Source organism: Empidonax traillii, unplaced genomic scaffold (genome assembly GCF_003031625.1).
Source record: "Empidonax traillii isolate 1590-97213 ecotype Southwest subspecies unplaced genomic scaffold, ASM303162v1 scaffold1108:size182476, whole genome shotgun sequence".
In the NCBI taxonomy this organism is placed as follows: Eukaryota; Metazoa; Chordata; class Aves; order Passeriformes; family Tyrannidae; genus Empidonax; species Empidonax traillii.
Window position 1 is genome coordinate 79,331 of NW_020956301.1, and position 15,260 is coordinate 94,590.

Genomic DNA, 15,260 nt, shown 5'->3' on the forward strand with positions numbered 1-15,260 from the left:
ATAAAATATGCTTTCTATCTGAGCCTTAATGCTCGCTATATTCATCTGCAGGAGCCAAACAGTTTGTCTCTATACAGGTACAACGGGCTCGCTGAAAATCTTGGGCTGTGTTTTGGGACACCAAGCTTCGCAGTGCCTCTGTGGTTTCAGAGACAGAGGGTAGGTGTTCTCTGCTTGATTATAATCCAGTGCAAAATGTGGAGCAGCAGAGTGATGGCTGGTGTCACGTGAGTGCATATAATCCATTTAGCTGTGCCAGAACTGGATCAGAAGGTAAGACTGAGCATGTGACAACTGAGAATTGAAGAGGGAAAACTAAGAGCGCACCTTAATTCCTAAACTTTCTCGTTGCTGTCAGACATGTTGGCTCTTCTAGGCACGTGGATGCATAATCATGTGCATTTCCAAATTCACTCCTGCCAGTTTTTGGCTGTGACTTAAATAAATGACTGGGTATGTTTTCAAGAGGTGACTCAAAGAAACATCTTGCATGTTTTTGGGGCAGCTTCAGCTCGTTGCTAAAACTGAATGGCAGGAAACGTGCCAGTGCTCCTAATATTGGAGTGTTAGTTAATCTTTGATCTAAATACATTGACCAGACTGGAATATTTTTGGTTGAAGCTTCATTGTCAAAGAAATGTTTTTTCAGTGCAACAAATCACACCTGTTGGCTGAAATGCTGCCAGACTAATGTGTTAAATACTAGTCATCTCTAAAGAACGAGTCTAAAACAGTAATACTTCTGTTTTATCTGCTAACTGCCAAAATGCCTACTGAAATATCCCGTGGAAGTGTTAAAGGAGCGGTTAAAAATAATGTACTGTGCCCATGGATAGCAGTTTGTTGTGGGTGGCTGTAACCCCTGTGGGTGTCAGAACTGACCTGAGGAAGTAAATGCTAGATGCCCTTAGCTGCTTCTGACAGACTTAGGCTCTTCTAATACTGGTTCCTTTTGTTCCAATGAGGAGAGAGAAGGGCACATTGCATCCTGCTCCAAGAACGTGGTTGTCATTAGGGCAGTACACTTGTCTGAGTGGGACAACGCACTTGGTCCATTAAATGCTTGTTTGCTTAAAGTAGCAGCAGGCAGAAGAACCACGGCTTAGAGCAAGGTCCTCGCTGTGAGGTTTCTTCTATAATTTTTAGTCCTCTAGTCACATGACTACCTTTAGGGAGTACAGAAGAAAATGTTGGAATGTGTTTCATTTAACTTATATTTTATGTGAAGGCCTTGAACCTTTCACGTGGAAAAGGCGTTTAAAACCACAAGCTTTTAAGCAATTGCTATTACAGTATGGGGTCCTGGGGGTGCTCAGAAAATTTTCAAAAACTGCTTTTTGTAAATCTGTGCGGATGGACCCATTGTCTCGAGATGATCCACAGCTCTCACCCCCTTCAGAAAGTCCACGTGTCCTTCCCACAAGGGGACAGAGCCAGTACCTAGACTAGGAGACAGTTATGGGTGTTCATTGCCTTCTGCTAGTGCAGGGCTGGGAAGAAATGTTACGAGAAATTTCCCCAGCATGTACTGGTCTTTAATTTCTTGAGGTGGAGGTCTTCCACAAGGGGACAATTGCAGCACACTGTAGGATAAAAAGAAAGGCTTTATCTTATTCTCCATAAGGGATCTGTTTCAGGTCTGCTTTGTTATGTCAGGCAGGAATCTACGGGTTTCTGTGGGTTTCTACTGCCAAATCCTGTGCTGCCATCACCTGTTGGCTGACAGCTGCCAACACTGACATGATTGCTGTTGGCAAATCCCCCCACAACCTGGTGTAGCTAACTTCCAGGCAGAGTAAACTCCCTGTCATTAGCAGCTTAGCTTCTAGTTAAGCTTCTCTGACAAGTCACGGGGCTCACTTCACACAGGAAACGCCAGCACTCCACTGCTAACGACACAAGTCCTTCAAATAACATATTCCCGCTCCAGAAGGGCCAGCTAATGCTCAGGACTAAATCAGAAATTGCCTTAAGGGAGAGCCTGAAGGAAAGTGCATGTGTGTGTGTGTGCATAATTACAGAATGGATGTAATGGATGCTTTGATGGGCAACGTTTGTGAAAAATATGAATTGGAACAGAGAGGTGATGGGTGAAGTAAAGTAACACACTTGTGGAAGGAGGTTTGCTGGAAGCGGATGATGCACAGGACCTGGATAAAAGAGTGCTTTTGCTTGGGTTTAGAAAAGGAGAGGAAATGATTAGAGGGATTCGAGAAACTGAAATACAGCAGTGAAAAACAGGTGGGTTTCTTTGGTTTGGTTCTTCATTTCTGCACTGTGTTTTACAAAGACAAGTAAACAGCATGTATGTAAGCTAGCTAACAACAGTTAGATAGCAAGGTGGCCAGAAGGCTATAAACTCCCTAGGGAAAGACAGATTCTGCTTTCAGGGCACTCACAATGACATTCAAGACGGTATGGCAGATGCTACCGATGGAAGAAAGTCATCCCAAGAAGGTGAGTGAAGGAACAGGCAGCAGAGTCACAATTCCAGTCAGGAAATTGAGTAAAAGCATGAGAAAGCAAAACGATAGAGAGGGCAGAAAAAGGGAAGAAAGAGTTCGAGACTTCATTAGAGTAGGAAATCAGAAATCAAGAAGCTGGGAAGGAAACTTAAAACGTTTAAAGCTGAAGTTAGTTTCAGTACTGTAAGACATTAAAAAGTTACTTTTCAGGAAGCAACGAAGTGGCTTCACTGTTGAGAGGTACAGTTGCCTTCTAACGCTGTAATTCAGTAGGAGCTCTCACTCCTCCCTTCCCCCTCAAATCCATAAGCCCACACAAAATAAAAGCACGGAAAACCACCTGGAAAGCGGGGAGGGTTCCTCCGCTGCCTCCCGCAGCGCCCGCCCCGCTTCAGCCCACAGGATGAGTCAGGATGGAAGGGAACACACAGCGGGACACCTGGTCCAAGGCCCCTGCCCAGACAGGGTCTTCCTAGAGCACACTGGTCAGGGTTGTGTCCGGATAGTTCCTGACTGCATCCAGTGAGATGGGCTGCCCTCTCCGAGCAACCTGTTCCAGTGCGCCATCACCTGCACAGGAAAGAAGTTCTTCCTCACGTTCAGGTGGAACCTCCCGCGCATCAGTTTCTGCGCGTTGCCTCTAGAGAGCGCTGGTGGCAGAGATACGGGGAACCCTGGAGAAGGCGCAGTCCCATCCATGGCTTGGCTCGGGGCCCTCCCCCCCCGTCCCCGCCATCTTCGTCCCTTCTCGCCGCCCCAGGGGCGGGCGCAGCGCCGTTCCCGCGAGAGCCGCGGTATCGCGAGAGCCTCGCGGGACGGAGGGGGGGGGGGAGACGGTGGGTGAGATCTCGCGAGAGCGGGCGGCTCTCGGGCATGCGGGCGAAGACGGCGGCGTCGCGCGCGATTGGCGGGCCGAGCCCCCCCCCCCCCCCCCCCCCCCCCCCCCCCCCCCGCGCGCCGCCGATCCCGCGCATGCGCCGCGCGGAGCCGGGCCGTGTCCGTGTTCCCCCGGTGCGGGTGTCAGCGCGCGACACCGCCGAGCCCGCGCCCGCGCCCCGGGCACCGCCACCGCCGGCACCGCCGCTGCCGCCACCGACACCGCCACCGCCGGGCACCATCCGCCGGAGCAGGGCCGCCCGGCGTCCCGGACACCCTGCCGGGGGACGGCCCGGCCGGGCCTGACCCCGCCGCCCGGCCGGGGAGCGCCTGAGAGAAGAGAAGCAGGAGGCGGCCCCGCGGCCCGCGCCCGGTGTCCGTGTCCCCGGCCGCGGCCCGGGATGGAGTGAGGAGGAGCCGTCGCCGCCGGGAGACACTTCCGCGTTGGGGGAGAGGCCGCGCCGGCCTGCGGGGCGCTCCCGGTGCCGCTCCGCCGCCGCCGCATCAGGCAGCGCTCCCAGCCCCGGCCCGACTCCGTATGTACCGGCGCGGCCCCATGTGAGGCGGGCGGGCGGTGCGGGAGCGAACGAGGCCCCGGCGCGGCCGCGGGGGTCGGTCCCGGCGCGGGTCCCCATGGCGCCCTGAGCGCGGCGGCGACGGCGGGTTCCTGGGCCGCGCCCTCGGCCGTGAGCGAGCTCGATGCCGAGCACCTCGGACGCGGCGGCCGGCGGGAGCGGGGGCAGCCGGGGCTGGGGCAGCGGCGGCAGCGCGGCGGTGGAGGCGGCGGCCGACAAGAAGCGGCTGCACCACCGGAGGCGGAAGCGCTTCGCGGCCCAGCCGCAGCCGCCGCCGCCGGCCCCGCACCCGCTGCTGTTCCCGCTGCTGCAGCCGCCGCTCCTGCAGCCCCCGCTGTTGCAGCCGCCGCTGCCGCCGCAGTCCCTGCTCTTCCTGGCGGCCACCGGCGCCTCCTCCTGCTGCGGGGACGGCGGGGAGCGGAAGCGGCCGCGGGGCAAGCGGCGCTCGGGCTCCCGGCACAAGCGGCGGCGGGGCCGCGGCGGCGGCGGGGGCGGCGGGGGCACCCAGGAGGCGGAGAAGCGGCGCGGTAGCGGTGGGCTGAGCACGCTGGTGGAGGAGTACGACGATGTGAGCTCCCAGTCCGAAGGGCTGCTGGGCGGCGGCGCGGCCGGCGGGGGCAGCGGCGGGGGCAGCCCGGCCTCCTCCTCGGGCGGCGGGACCCAGCGGCAGCGGAGCGAGGCGGAGCGGAGCGGTCGGTCCCGGCGGGAGCACCGCGGCAGCAGCGGGCGCTCCAAGGAGCGGCACCGGGAGCATCGCCGGCGCGGCGAGGACAAGGTGCAACAGGAGGGGGCGGCGGCGCCGGGCCGAGGGGCACCCGAACCCTCTTCGTCCTCCTCCAAGTCCCGCAGCCGCCACAACCACACCGGGAGCCAGGACCGGGAGGGACTCAAAAGCAGCAGCAGCGACAGCCGCAGGAAGGGCTCCCTCGCCTCGCCCAGCAGCGGCAGGAAAGAGCGGGAGAGCAAAGCGCATCGGAGCCGGACTAAAGCGGCCAAGGAGCCGCCGTCGGCTTACAAGGACCCGCCGAAGGCTTACCGGGACGACAAGCCCGAGCCCAAGGCGTACCGGCGGCAGCGCTCGTCGCCCAGCCCCGGGCGGGACGACAGCCCCCCGTTGCACCGCTCCTCGCAGAGCCAGCGTGGCCGCAAGTCGCTCAGCCCGGTGAGCGCCCGCTCACCGCTCAGCCCCTACAGCCGCCGCCGCTCCCCCAGCTACAGCCGGCACAGCTCCTACGAGCGCGGCGGGGATGTGTCGCCCAGCCCCTACAGCAGCTGGCGCCGGTCGCGGAGCCCCTACAGCCCCGTTATCCGGTGAGTCCGGGCCGGGGGGGCGGGAGACGGGAAAGTGAAATGGGAGGGGGGCTTGGTATGTGGAGGAGGGTAGTCACGGCTCGGGCTGTGATGCAGGGTAGGTCTGAGAGAGCAACAGTCCCTCCCTCTTGCCCTCTTGCTGCCAGAAAGATGGGGCGGGGGGAAGGGGAGAGGGACAAGTACAAAGATCTTCCTGTCTTGTCCCTTGGGAATAAAAGGAGACGGGGTTGCTTGTGTCTGTAACACTCCTGCGTCTGGTTCCTGTCCGTGGGAGACCACCTAGCTGGAAAAAGGCTTTTAAATCTAAAAAGGCCATGAGAACGTTCTAGGATGAGAGTGATTGAAGGAAGATGCTTCTTGGAGGACAGGTTTTCTGAAGGACCAATTTTGATTTTTAAATCTTTACTTATAAAGTATAGACGTTGTCTGGTATATTTTTATGTGTTGTGCTGCCCCATAAAATAGGATGCATATCACATTCATTTGGTTTTGGTTTAATTCCCACTAATCTAAAGAGAGAACAAGCTGATAGGCAGTTTGTGTTTACAAGTGTTTCTTGTTCTTTTTAGAGGTCTACAGAAAGACTTAGACAATCTATTTTGCTAAGAAAATGAGTCAGTGTCAAGATTTGTTAAATTGTCTTTTTTGTTCTGCACAACCAATAAAAATAAATGTAAGCTGTTTTTCTAGTAAGGTTGTGTACATGAATATATTGGATGTGTGTTTGCAAGTAATTTTTTTTTCAGTTAGGTGAGAACTCGGGGTGTAAAGGTCAGCACTGCATGACTTTTAATTTTATATGGAGAGGAAATGTGGACTGTATCTTTCTAATCAGATACAAACTGTGTGGTGGAATTAAATTCCACTAAACTCTTCACAATATTTTAACCTGCAGCAAAGTCCACTGGGATTAAAGCACTTGTTTAGTATGTGTTTATAACTGAGGATTTTTATTTCCTACGTTGGAATCCTACTGTTGCCTCATTGTTTATCGGTTTACTTAAATTCACGGCTTGACTTTTAATTTTAAATGCATCAGCCTATTTGTCGTTCTGCGGGCAAGAGTTTTCTTTGCAAGGCAGTTACCAGTTGTCTGGGAGCTGTTCTCTGGTGTTTCTAATGAGTACTTTGTGTTGGTTTCCATTGGGGGGGTCCTGCAGTGTATCCAGGGAACGTGCTGAAGCTGTTCTTGTGTTTCACTGGCTGTTGGTAGAGTCTGCTGTCCTCGGTGTGCTGTTTGAAAAGTGAAGTAACAAAGCTGTGTCCTACTTTGTTCAGGGAGTGGGAGAACAAAGGTGCCTTGGGATAAAAATAGTGATTGTTTTAAAGTGTGGTTGTATGAAACAAGTTTGTATACAGAGTGTTTCGAGCAGAAAACAGTGTAATTGCTCTGGAAAAACAGCATGCTGTTCACTGCCAGTCTGTTATAAGGGGTTAAGGCTACGCTTTCAAAATTATTTGAAGAATAACGTATCGGGAATATTATGTCCATATTTTGATTCAAATGCTCTAGGAAACAGGTTATTTTTTGTAGTTTCGTATATCCTGGAATAAGAAAGCTAATAATGATGAGCAAAATTATGTATGTGAGACTTGCCTTTAGGAATAGCTGTATTAGTCACATTGACAGCCCAGTTAAGCCTAGGGTTCTGTCTTATGCCCTGACTGGTCATGCTGTAGTAGAGTTTTGTAGGAGGGTTGTGTTTCTTTTTTTCTGTTGGTAGTGGGTCTGTGATTTTGAAGCATGAGAGTTTAAATCTCCTGATTTTTCTGTTGTCTCTGTGGTGAGCAAATCTTGGAGCTGCAGATCTGTTCCTCGGAGTTAGCTGTGTGACTTCCCACCTTCCTTCCTCCCTCCAGTTAAACTGTAATTTGCATCCAGTTTTTAATTGCTTACAGATAAATTACTTGTTGACAAATGCAGACTGTCAGGTTTAGAGGAGAGGGATTGGAATGGTTAAATGAAACCGAGAGGTTGCTGTATGTAGAAAGAGGTGTTGGTCTGTCCCAATGGGGCACCCATTGCAAAAATATAATTTTCACAGAAAACAGAAGAAACCAAAAAAGTGTGAAGATAAACTCAGTTTGTTTGTAATGTTTACTAGTTGTGGAGAAAACAAAGCTAATGGCTTATTTTTTTTTTTCCTGTATAGCTATTCCATATTATGTGTATTGCAGTGGGGAAATAAAGATGGAAGGGTTTTATACTATTGTTATAACCATTGAAAACTATATCATAATCACTTTGTTAGACTCTGTGGTACTACAGTCAAAATGGTGAACATTTTTGATGTCCTTTTTAAGATACAGTGGACTTAGGCTTGATAGGATATTACAGTTTCACGAAGGCAACAGCTTTTTACAGCACCTGTCTTCTTCATCTGGATGATTTAAAGACTTAATTCTGGGCTTATATCCAGCTGTAATGGTGTCAAGACAGTAAGAACTTCGGATGTGACTGAGTATTCCAGCCTGCAAGTCTTTTTGCTCTTTCCGTTTCATGTCTCATATATGCCTTCTCTGATGTTACGTAAATTATTTAGTTATTTTGGTGTGTAGAAAATAAGAACAAAGTGGCTCTAGCACACTTAGAAAGCTCGTGTTTCGAGTGCTGTTTTTTTTATCCGGGTGTCTGAGCTGCTTAGGGAGAAACTTCTAGTGAACAGCTGAAGAGAAACAAGTGAAGTCAGCTTTGCTCATTTGAAGCAGCAACAGTGCCCTTGAGTGAATTGAGGTTTGAATTGCAGCAGTGAACTCTGCCTACTGTCTTTAGGTGGTACTCCCTGGATGTGGGTTCTGAATTGAAGCAAAGGCAGTGGACATGCGTTCCACACTTGGTGAATTCTTTTTGAATGGCAAACGAATTGCCTTTTCCATTATAATAGCAGGAAAAAAAATGTGGTTTGGACAAACTGAATGTTTGAGCTGTTTTCACATGTCCCACAAAACTTATTCACTTGCTGCTGATGGATTTGTATTACTCTTTTTTCTTGTGGGTGGAGTAACACAGATGTTCTAAAGCAGCACACGCATGTTTTCAAAATGGAAATTCTCTCAAAAATATTAGGTATTTATTTCTCTACTGATAAACTGGATTAAAAAAAATAAAATTCACAATCAAACCCCATGGTTGACAAAATAAGCAGACACAGTCTCTCGCTTCCTACAGTTTGATTCTAAACTAGTTTTCAGAGAACTATTTCTTGTAACTTCAGTCAGGTCATATGTTATGTGATCACACATTTAATTCAGTTAGCAGTACAGATGAATAATCACATTTTTCCAAATTTGGATACACCTACCCATCTGCTTAGATAAAAGTAAGGAGGCGGGGCACTACTAGCATAGTACTACTATGTACATGGACGTTACTTATAGGAAAGACACAGATTTCTTTTTGGTGCTATGGAGCCATCTCAGTCTCTCTTAGTAGCTAGTCTGTATAGTGAGGCTCTGCAAAATGTGGATGATTTATATGCAAAACCACAGCAAGCATAGAAAGACGGTAAAATACATATTCAGCTAGTAAATGCCTACTCCATGCAGAAGACACGGTTTCACACACTGATACGAAAATAGCTTTGAATCCAGTAATTCCAATACTTTTGAACTTGAAGGAGTAAGACACTTTGACTTTTTTCTCCCCCTTGATTGGCGGAAATCAGATTTTTTTTTTTTTTCTTCTTAAAGCTCTAATTTTGTTTAGCAAAAACGTACTTTGCAGAATTTAAAATGGGGCACTATATTGTTTCTGTTTGGAGTAGCTAATTTTTCCAGTGACCTTTGCCTTTAGCCCCAGCCATGCTGATGCGTCTTTCCTTTTCCTGGTTGGTGCTGCTTCTTTCCTTATTGCGGGAGGGGACCTCGTTTGACAAATTTAACTTTGTGTTTAGAACACAGCTTTTGAGTTGAGTTTTTACTGGTTTTTTGGTAGGACGAGTTCTCATCTGAAAATATGTGTTTCTTAAACCTAATTTATAAGGTCCAGGCAAGAACCTTGTAAGCTGAGTGAATTACGTATTCCTATATGTAACTGTAATTTTTGTTTCCTCTGTGCTTGCAAATATCAATAGTAAAATACAGTAGTCTAACATGCTATTTCGAATTCTTCCATTCTGTGCTTGAGAATGTGATTTTACACCAGTAGACTTTTTTTTCTTTGGTAAATTCATAAATAAATTGACTCTTTGGTGATTGATTAGTGAGCCATTGAAGTGCATTAGAATGTTGCCTATAAGGAAGGCATTTTTGTTTGAAAAGTGGATGAAAGCAGTGCTGAGTTTTGGTTTCAGGGTAACTTCCTTACTAGTGCTTTCTTCCTTTATCACTTTCTTTACATCTGCCTCTTTTCATGCATGTTTTGTAGATAATGTCTTGAACTTTTTTTTTTTTCTCTTTTCATTTTATAGCTACACATGATATGTAGTTTCTTCCATTTTCCTTTGCAGCTGACCTAGCAGTTGTCTCCGGGGAAGAAAAAAAAGCAACCTTTGAACTTCATTAGTCCTAGTGATACTTATATCTGAAACAGTGGCTTCTTAGTAGTCTGTCTCCATGTGTGTGATGGGAGATGCTGGTGCTTTTGTTTAAGGGAGTGGGATGTGACCTTTAGGTTTAGTACACTTCCCGATCTCTCTGTATTGGGGGAAGTTTGAATGGTGGTGTTGGATTTATTTGCCGTTGGCAGCTGCTGTTCTCTTGTTCCCCTTTACTGTGTTAAAAACAAGCTGCTGACTAAATATGAAATAGTTGGTGATGGATGTCGGATAATGCATTTTATTTGTATGTGTGTGCATGCACATTTAACAGCAACCTGCTAGAAGACTGAGAGGGGACTGTGTAATTCAGATGTCTCTCCTGGTGTTTTTTCAGGGTCCCAGTAAGTGGTCTTGTTAAATGGCACACGCTGGCTGCTGTGTGAGCCCATTTCTGTGCTCTTTAGGGCTGCATCCTTTATGTCACATGAATCTTAGCTCTGAACAGAGTGAACTGGCTGATTTTGTTATGTGTAAGGCAATATTTCTCCACTCTGAGTCCCGTATAAACATGTGAACATGTCCATATTTTTGGATTTGTGCCATTTTTGTAGATGGAAACCTGTTCATAAGTTGTCTAGCCTGGGAGGTTCTCTTGGGACTTTTGAAGTGCACAGATGAAAGTGATAGTTGAGTGTGTTTGAAAAGATCATTAGGCTTCTGCAAACAGAAGATTTTATCATGGTAACTTGAATAACCAGCACTTTGACAATTGTGCTTTTTACTTAAGGTTCAGCATTTGTCTGTTTAGTTAATGTTTTCGCTGTAACTCTCCTGGGTTTAGCCCAGTGGGTTAGGGACAACAAGGGATTCTTGTTGAGGTCTTTGGGATGCCAAAGGAAGTTTCAGTTTATTGTTAGCACAGACATGAACTATGTAATATAACAATTCTTTATTGCCTGACATAACCAGTGAAAAATTTTTGGGAAAATTCAACCAGTGCAGCGATTATAATCAGTCAACATATTTGATAACTAGGCTGCTATCATTTTGATCCACTGTTAAAGGGCTGTAATAACTGTTGGGACTGAAATTTAAATATTTGTATGCATGTGTATTTGCTGTTTGCATGCATGAAAAAGTATGCAATTGTGATTTGGGGTGTGAAACCCAGGACGCAGCATAGTTAGTATGTTTTTTGTTTTGGTTTGGTTTTTTTTTATTCAGAGCTTGCATAAATCCATGTTCATGCCCCAGACTCTCTTGACTATTGGTAAAATACAGACATCAATCCATTGTCAATTCTTAGCTTCCTTATGTGTTTGTTTTTGAAGAAAGTATAAAATTTTAAGTTATTTTTTGACCTAGCTTTCCAAAACTGTCTCTTCCTCACCAAGTTATGGTAGCTGATCTGGTGATCAAATTAGTTTTCACTAATTTGAACAGATTTTTTTCACTTTACCCTTAGCAGTGAACTAAATGAACCTGTTTTATGTTGTACCAAAGTTGAACAGGAACAGTCTTAGAATCAGGCATAGTGTCTCACCAGCTGCCTTGTTTTAAGCTGCTACGTCTCATTTCAAGTGCGTGTGGAAATACATCCATGTTTCTGTTTGTTACATTGATTACTCTCTTAATATTAGACACCAATCAAAACAAACAAGAAACCCAAAATTATACTCAAAAAGGAAATAGATTTACTCCTCTTTGGCTAAGCCTCTGAACATTTCCTGTGGTATTTAGTACTTACATTTTTCAAGATAATAATGAAATAAACACCTTTGGCAAAATAGTTCATAAAGGAGCAGAAGTGAGTTTTCAAGTGAACTTTTCTGACCAACCTTATGATTTTATTTGGTGTATGTTAGATGTGGACATTAATACTTCTTTACTGAAGTGAACCAAATGTTAAATTTTTGTTGAAAAGAGAAGAGAATTGTAAATGTTTTTTATTAGAGTGTAAAAAAAAATAATTTTTTATTATTATTTTGTTATTACCATTACTATCTGTCATTGTTACCCTGCTGTGCCAGAAAATCCCATAAAACCTACTTCCTGGCATAGAATTAAACTGTGCTAGTTTCCCAGAGTTGTCTTCATCTGCAATTGTTTTGTTTGTTGTTTTTTTTTTTTCTTTTAAGAGCCTCTAGCCATTGGACCAATTTCAGTTTTACCTACAGAATTTTAAAGTTTGTGCTTAGTGCATACACATTGTTTTCAATCACTTCTTAATTGATCTCAGTGACTTTTTATGAAGACTGATAAGAGTTCCTGTGTTACAAGTGTAAGTTTGGAAATTAGTAAATATTGACCACAAAGTAGAATTATTGTACTAGATCAAATATTTGTTCAGTTGAAGCACTGAGATGTAACTTCGTGTTTTGATAATTACAACTGAAATAATTTGTCACTAAAATTAAATTGTTTATGGGGTGGATAGTCCTGATCCTAAGGACTGTAGTTGGCTTCCTCTTTGTTTGTTTATTGTGGTTTTTTTTGTTGGTTGGTTTGGTCTGGGTTTTTTTGTTTATTTTTGTTTTGGCAACCTCCATATATTGGTGCTGCCTTTTGAACTCTGAAATTCTTCTCTTTCCAGGAAGTCTTATTTTTGCTATTGCTGGATACTTTTTTATTTGTCCAACTAATGAATTCTGTTTTGTTTTTTTTTTTTTTAATCCTGATTATACTTTTTTTCTCCCCTACAATTGATTAGCAAAATAGATCTCCATCAAACTTTAATCAAAAAAATACTTGTAAATCTGATTAATATCCCTGCCGTTCTTGATATGGTAAAATGGATTAAACCCCCTACATTTAATTTCATTTATTTCGTAATATTTCTGTGTAGTAGCAGTGGATTAGGCTACTTTACTCCATGCCTTTCATCTCAATTACTTTTTTTCCCTTTACATTTAAATGAAGAACTAATTCAAAACTACTACTAGGCAGATTAGGATATTTTGAAATTTTGAATGAAAAAGTCATTCATATGAAATGGTATTTTTGTACATTAAAAGTTTACTTTTTTAACTGTTAATATTGCCCCCCCACACACACACCTGCCCTCATTCCAGGTTGTTTTCTTGATATGATTTTGTAGTTGGTTTAAATATTTTTTCTTTCTATTAGTTTCTGCATTCAGATGCTGTTATAACAGGCTCATTTGTGGATTAGGTTTGCTTATCAGTAGCTGTAACAGGTATTAGGTACTTGTGGTTTTTTGGGGGGCTTCTGTTTGCTTTTGTTTTTAAAGTGTACAATTAGATTTCAAAAAAGGAAAGCTAAGATTTTTTGCTGTCTTTTAGTTGGTTATATTGTAGCCCTTAATATTCAATTTTTTTTTTCAATTATCTTATTTTAATGACATTTATGAAAGCAAAAATTAAGTTCCTACAATTACTGGTTCAGCATTGGGTTTAGATTTCTCTTCCACTGTTAAGAAAATTAATTTCATTTATTGAACTCTGATTATGTAGTCAACTGAACTTTTCTCAAATACTGTGTATACTAATGGTGTTTGTACAAGTTGCATAGGATGAGATTTTCTTAAAAGGAGAAAAATATCTCTACGTAGTGAGGAAAAAAGAACATTTCTGTCCTTATATAGGTATTCTTGTATTTCACAATTTCGTAACAGGAGAAACGACATCTAAAGAAAGTTGTAATATTTTCTAGCAACATGCTCAGTGTAGAATTTTCATTGATTGCTGTAAATTTTTTATTTTTCTAATTTTCAGTTTATTCTACAGCATGGTGATAATAGTTGGTTTAAAAAATGTAGTTTGTCGAAAAAGCAGATATGCTGGGGGAAGCAGCTAGTCTTAATTTTAACTGGAATCATTTTTACTTTCTTGGAACAGGAGATCAGCAAAATCTCGAAGCAGAAGTCCGTATTCATCAAGGCACTCGAGGTCTCGCAGCAGACACAGGTTGTCCAGATCCAGAAGTCGTCATTCAAGTATTTCTCCTAGTACATTGACTCTGAAGAGCAGCCTGGCTGCTGAGCTGAACAAAAACAAAAAAGCAAGAGCTGCTGAGGCAGCCAAAGCCAGCGCAAAAGCTTCCAATACGTCAACACCTACGAAGGGAAGCACTGACGCTGCCCTAAGCGCGCCTCAAGTGAACAACGTGAAGGATCTGAAGAAGATCAAAACCGAGCATGCGCCTTCTCCGACCGGCAGCGCCGCTCTGAAAAACGACAAGGCAAAAGCAAAGGTCTCGCTGCCTGAAACAAAAGGGGAAAATAATGTCATTGCAGACAAAGTTCCTAAACAGAAGCCTGCAGCGGTGAAAGAGAATAAAGTAACTGTTGTAAAACAGCCGCCGGTCACTGTAAGAGAGAAGAGCAAACCGAGCGCACCGAGTGTAGTAGCCAAGGAAAAGGATCGAATTGTTGCACTACCCACCTCCACGCTGCCACCCTTGCCTTTGCCTCCCACGCTGCCTGAAGACAAAGAAAGTGATAGGTGAGTTGTGACAGAGATTTGCTTTTGGGGTTGTCTGTTCCTTTTCGTCGTTGTTGTTATTATTGTCTGTTCTTTTTTGTTGTTGATATTGTTACTACTTCCTTTGCAAAATAAATACAGACCTATTTGCTAGATCAGGTTGGTGCATTATGTGCTTTGGGTTTGCTCTTCAGTTGTTTAGCAGGTTAGGAATTTATTTTAAAAATAATTTAACGCCAGAGTCACAGAATATGCTGAGTAAAGGGCCCCACAAGGATCGTTGAGTCCAACTCTGGGCCCTGCACAGGGCCATCTCCAACAGTCACACCATGTGCCTGAGAGCATTGTCCAAATGCCTTGGTGCTGTGACCGCTGCCTGGAGAGCCTGTTCCAGTGCTGGGTGAAGAACCCTTTTCAAATATCCAACTTAAACCTTCCCTGACACAACTTCAGGCCATTCCCTTTGGTCCTGCCGCTGGTGACCACAGAGAAGAGATCAATGCCTGCCCCTTCTCTTTCCCTCATGAGGAATTTGTAGGCTGCAGTGAACTAGTTCTTGAAAAGAAAAGGATTTTGTGTCAGAGGAATCTTTCAATAAAAAGTGTACTGAAGAGGTGATTTAAAATTGCTGCTGTGTAATAGCTTTGGGACCAATGTAAGGATGCATTCAAGGATTCAAGATTTCAAGTTTTGTGTGAACATAAACTTCTGGGGAAAACTTGAATTCAGCAGCAAAATGTGAAAATTCTTTAGGAGTTTGAGGTAAAGACAATTGTTTTATAGCTGTGCATTATTTTAGTGTAATTTATCTCAAAGTTCAGTAGTGTTATAATAGAGTATGCATAATGGAAGCGAGGTTCATGGCTTATCCTTTGTGTTAACTTTTGAAGTGTAAAAAATGGTCTGTAGTGAAGAAATTAATTTCTGTCTTCCAAGTGTCATCTGAGTTTTGACTGTGTTAAATCTGTTCATAGTCCAAAGACAGTATGTGCTGTGATTTGCATTGGAAAATTATGCTGTTAGGCTGTAAATTCCTGTTTTTCTTTTGGTTTGGTGATGAGAAAAGTTGCTTTTGCTTTCACTCGTGGTGTTACATGCCTCTCGTGTTTGCAA

The 15,260-nt window shown here is 44.8% G+C and overlaps 1 protein-coding gene across 6 annotated transcripts in view; it reads left to right on the top strand.

Annotated features, from left to right (window-relative positions):
- Positions 1–3,933: 3,933 nt before the first annotated feature.
- CDK13 (cyclin dependent kinase 13) overlaps positions 3,934–15,260 on the top strand; it is a 43,764-nt gene continuing 32,437 nt past the window's right edge. For 5 of the 6 annotated variants that reach the window (XM_027904966.1, XM_027904969.1, XM_027904970.1 and 2 more), the window contains exons 1-2: positions 3,935–5,227; positions 13,563–14,168. In XM_027904966.1, the coding sequence (XP_027760767.1) occupies positions 4,041–5,227; positions 13,563–14,168 (1,793 nt within the window). In that variant the 5' untranslated portion in view covers positions 3,935–4,040. Of the gene's footprint in view, positions 5,228–13,562; positions 14,169–15,260 lie in introns of all 6 variants that reach the window. The other variant, XM_027904968.1, reaches the window with a different exon arrangement.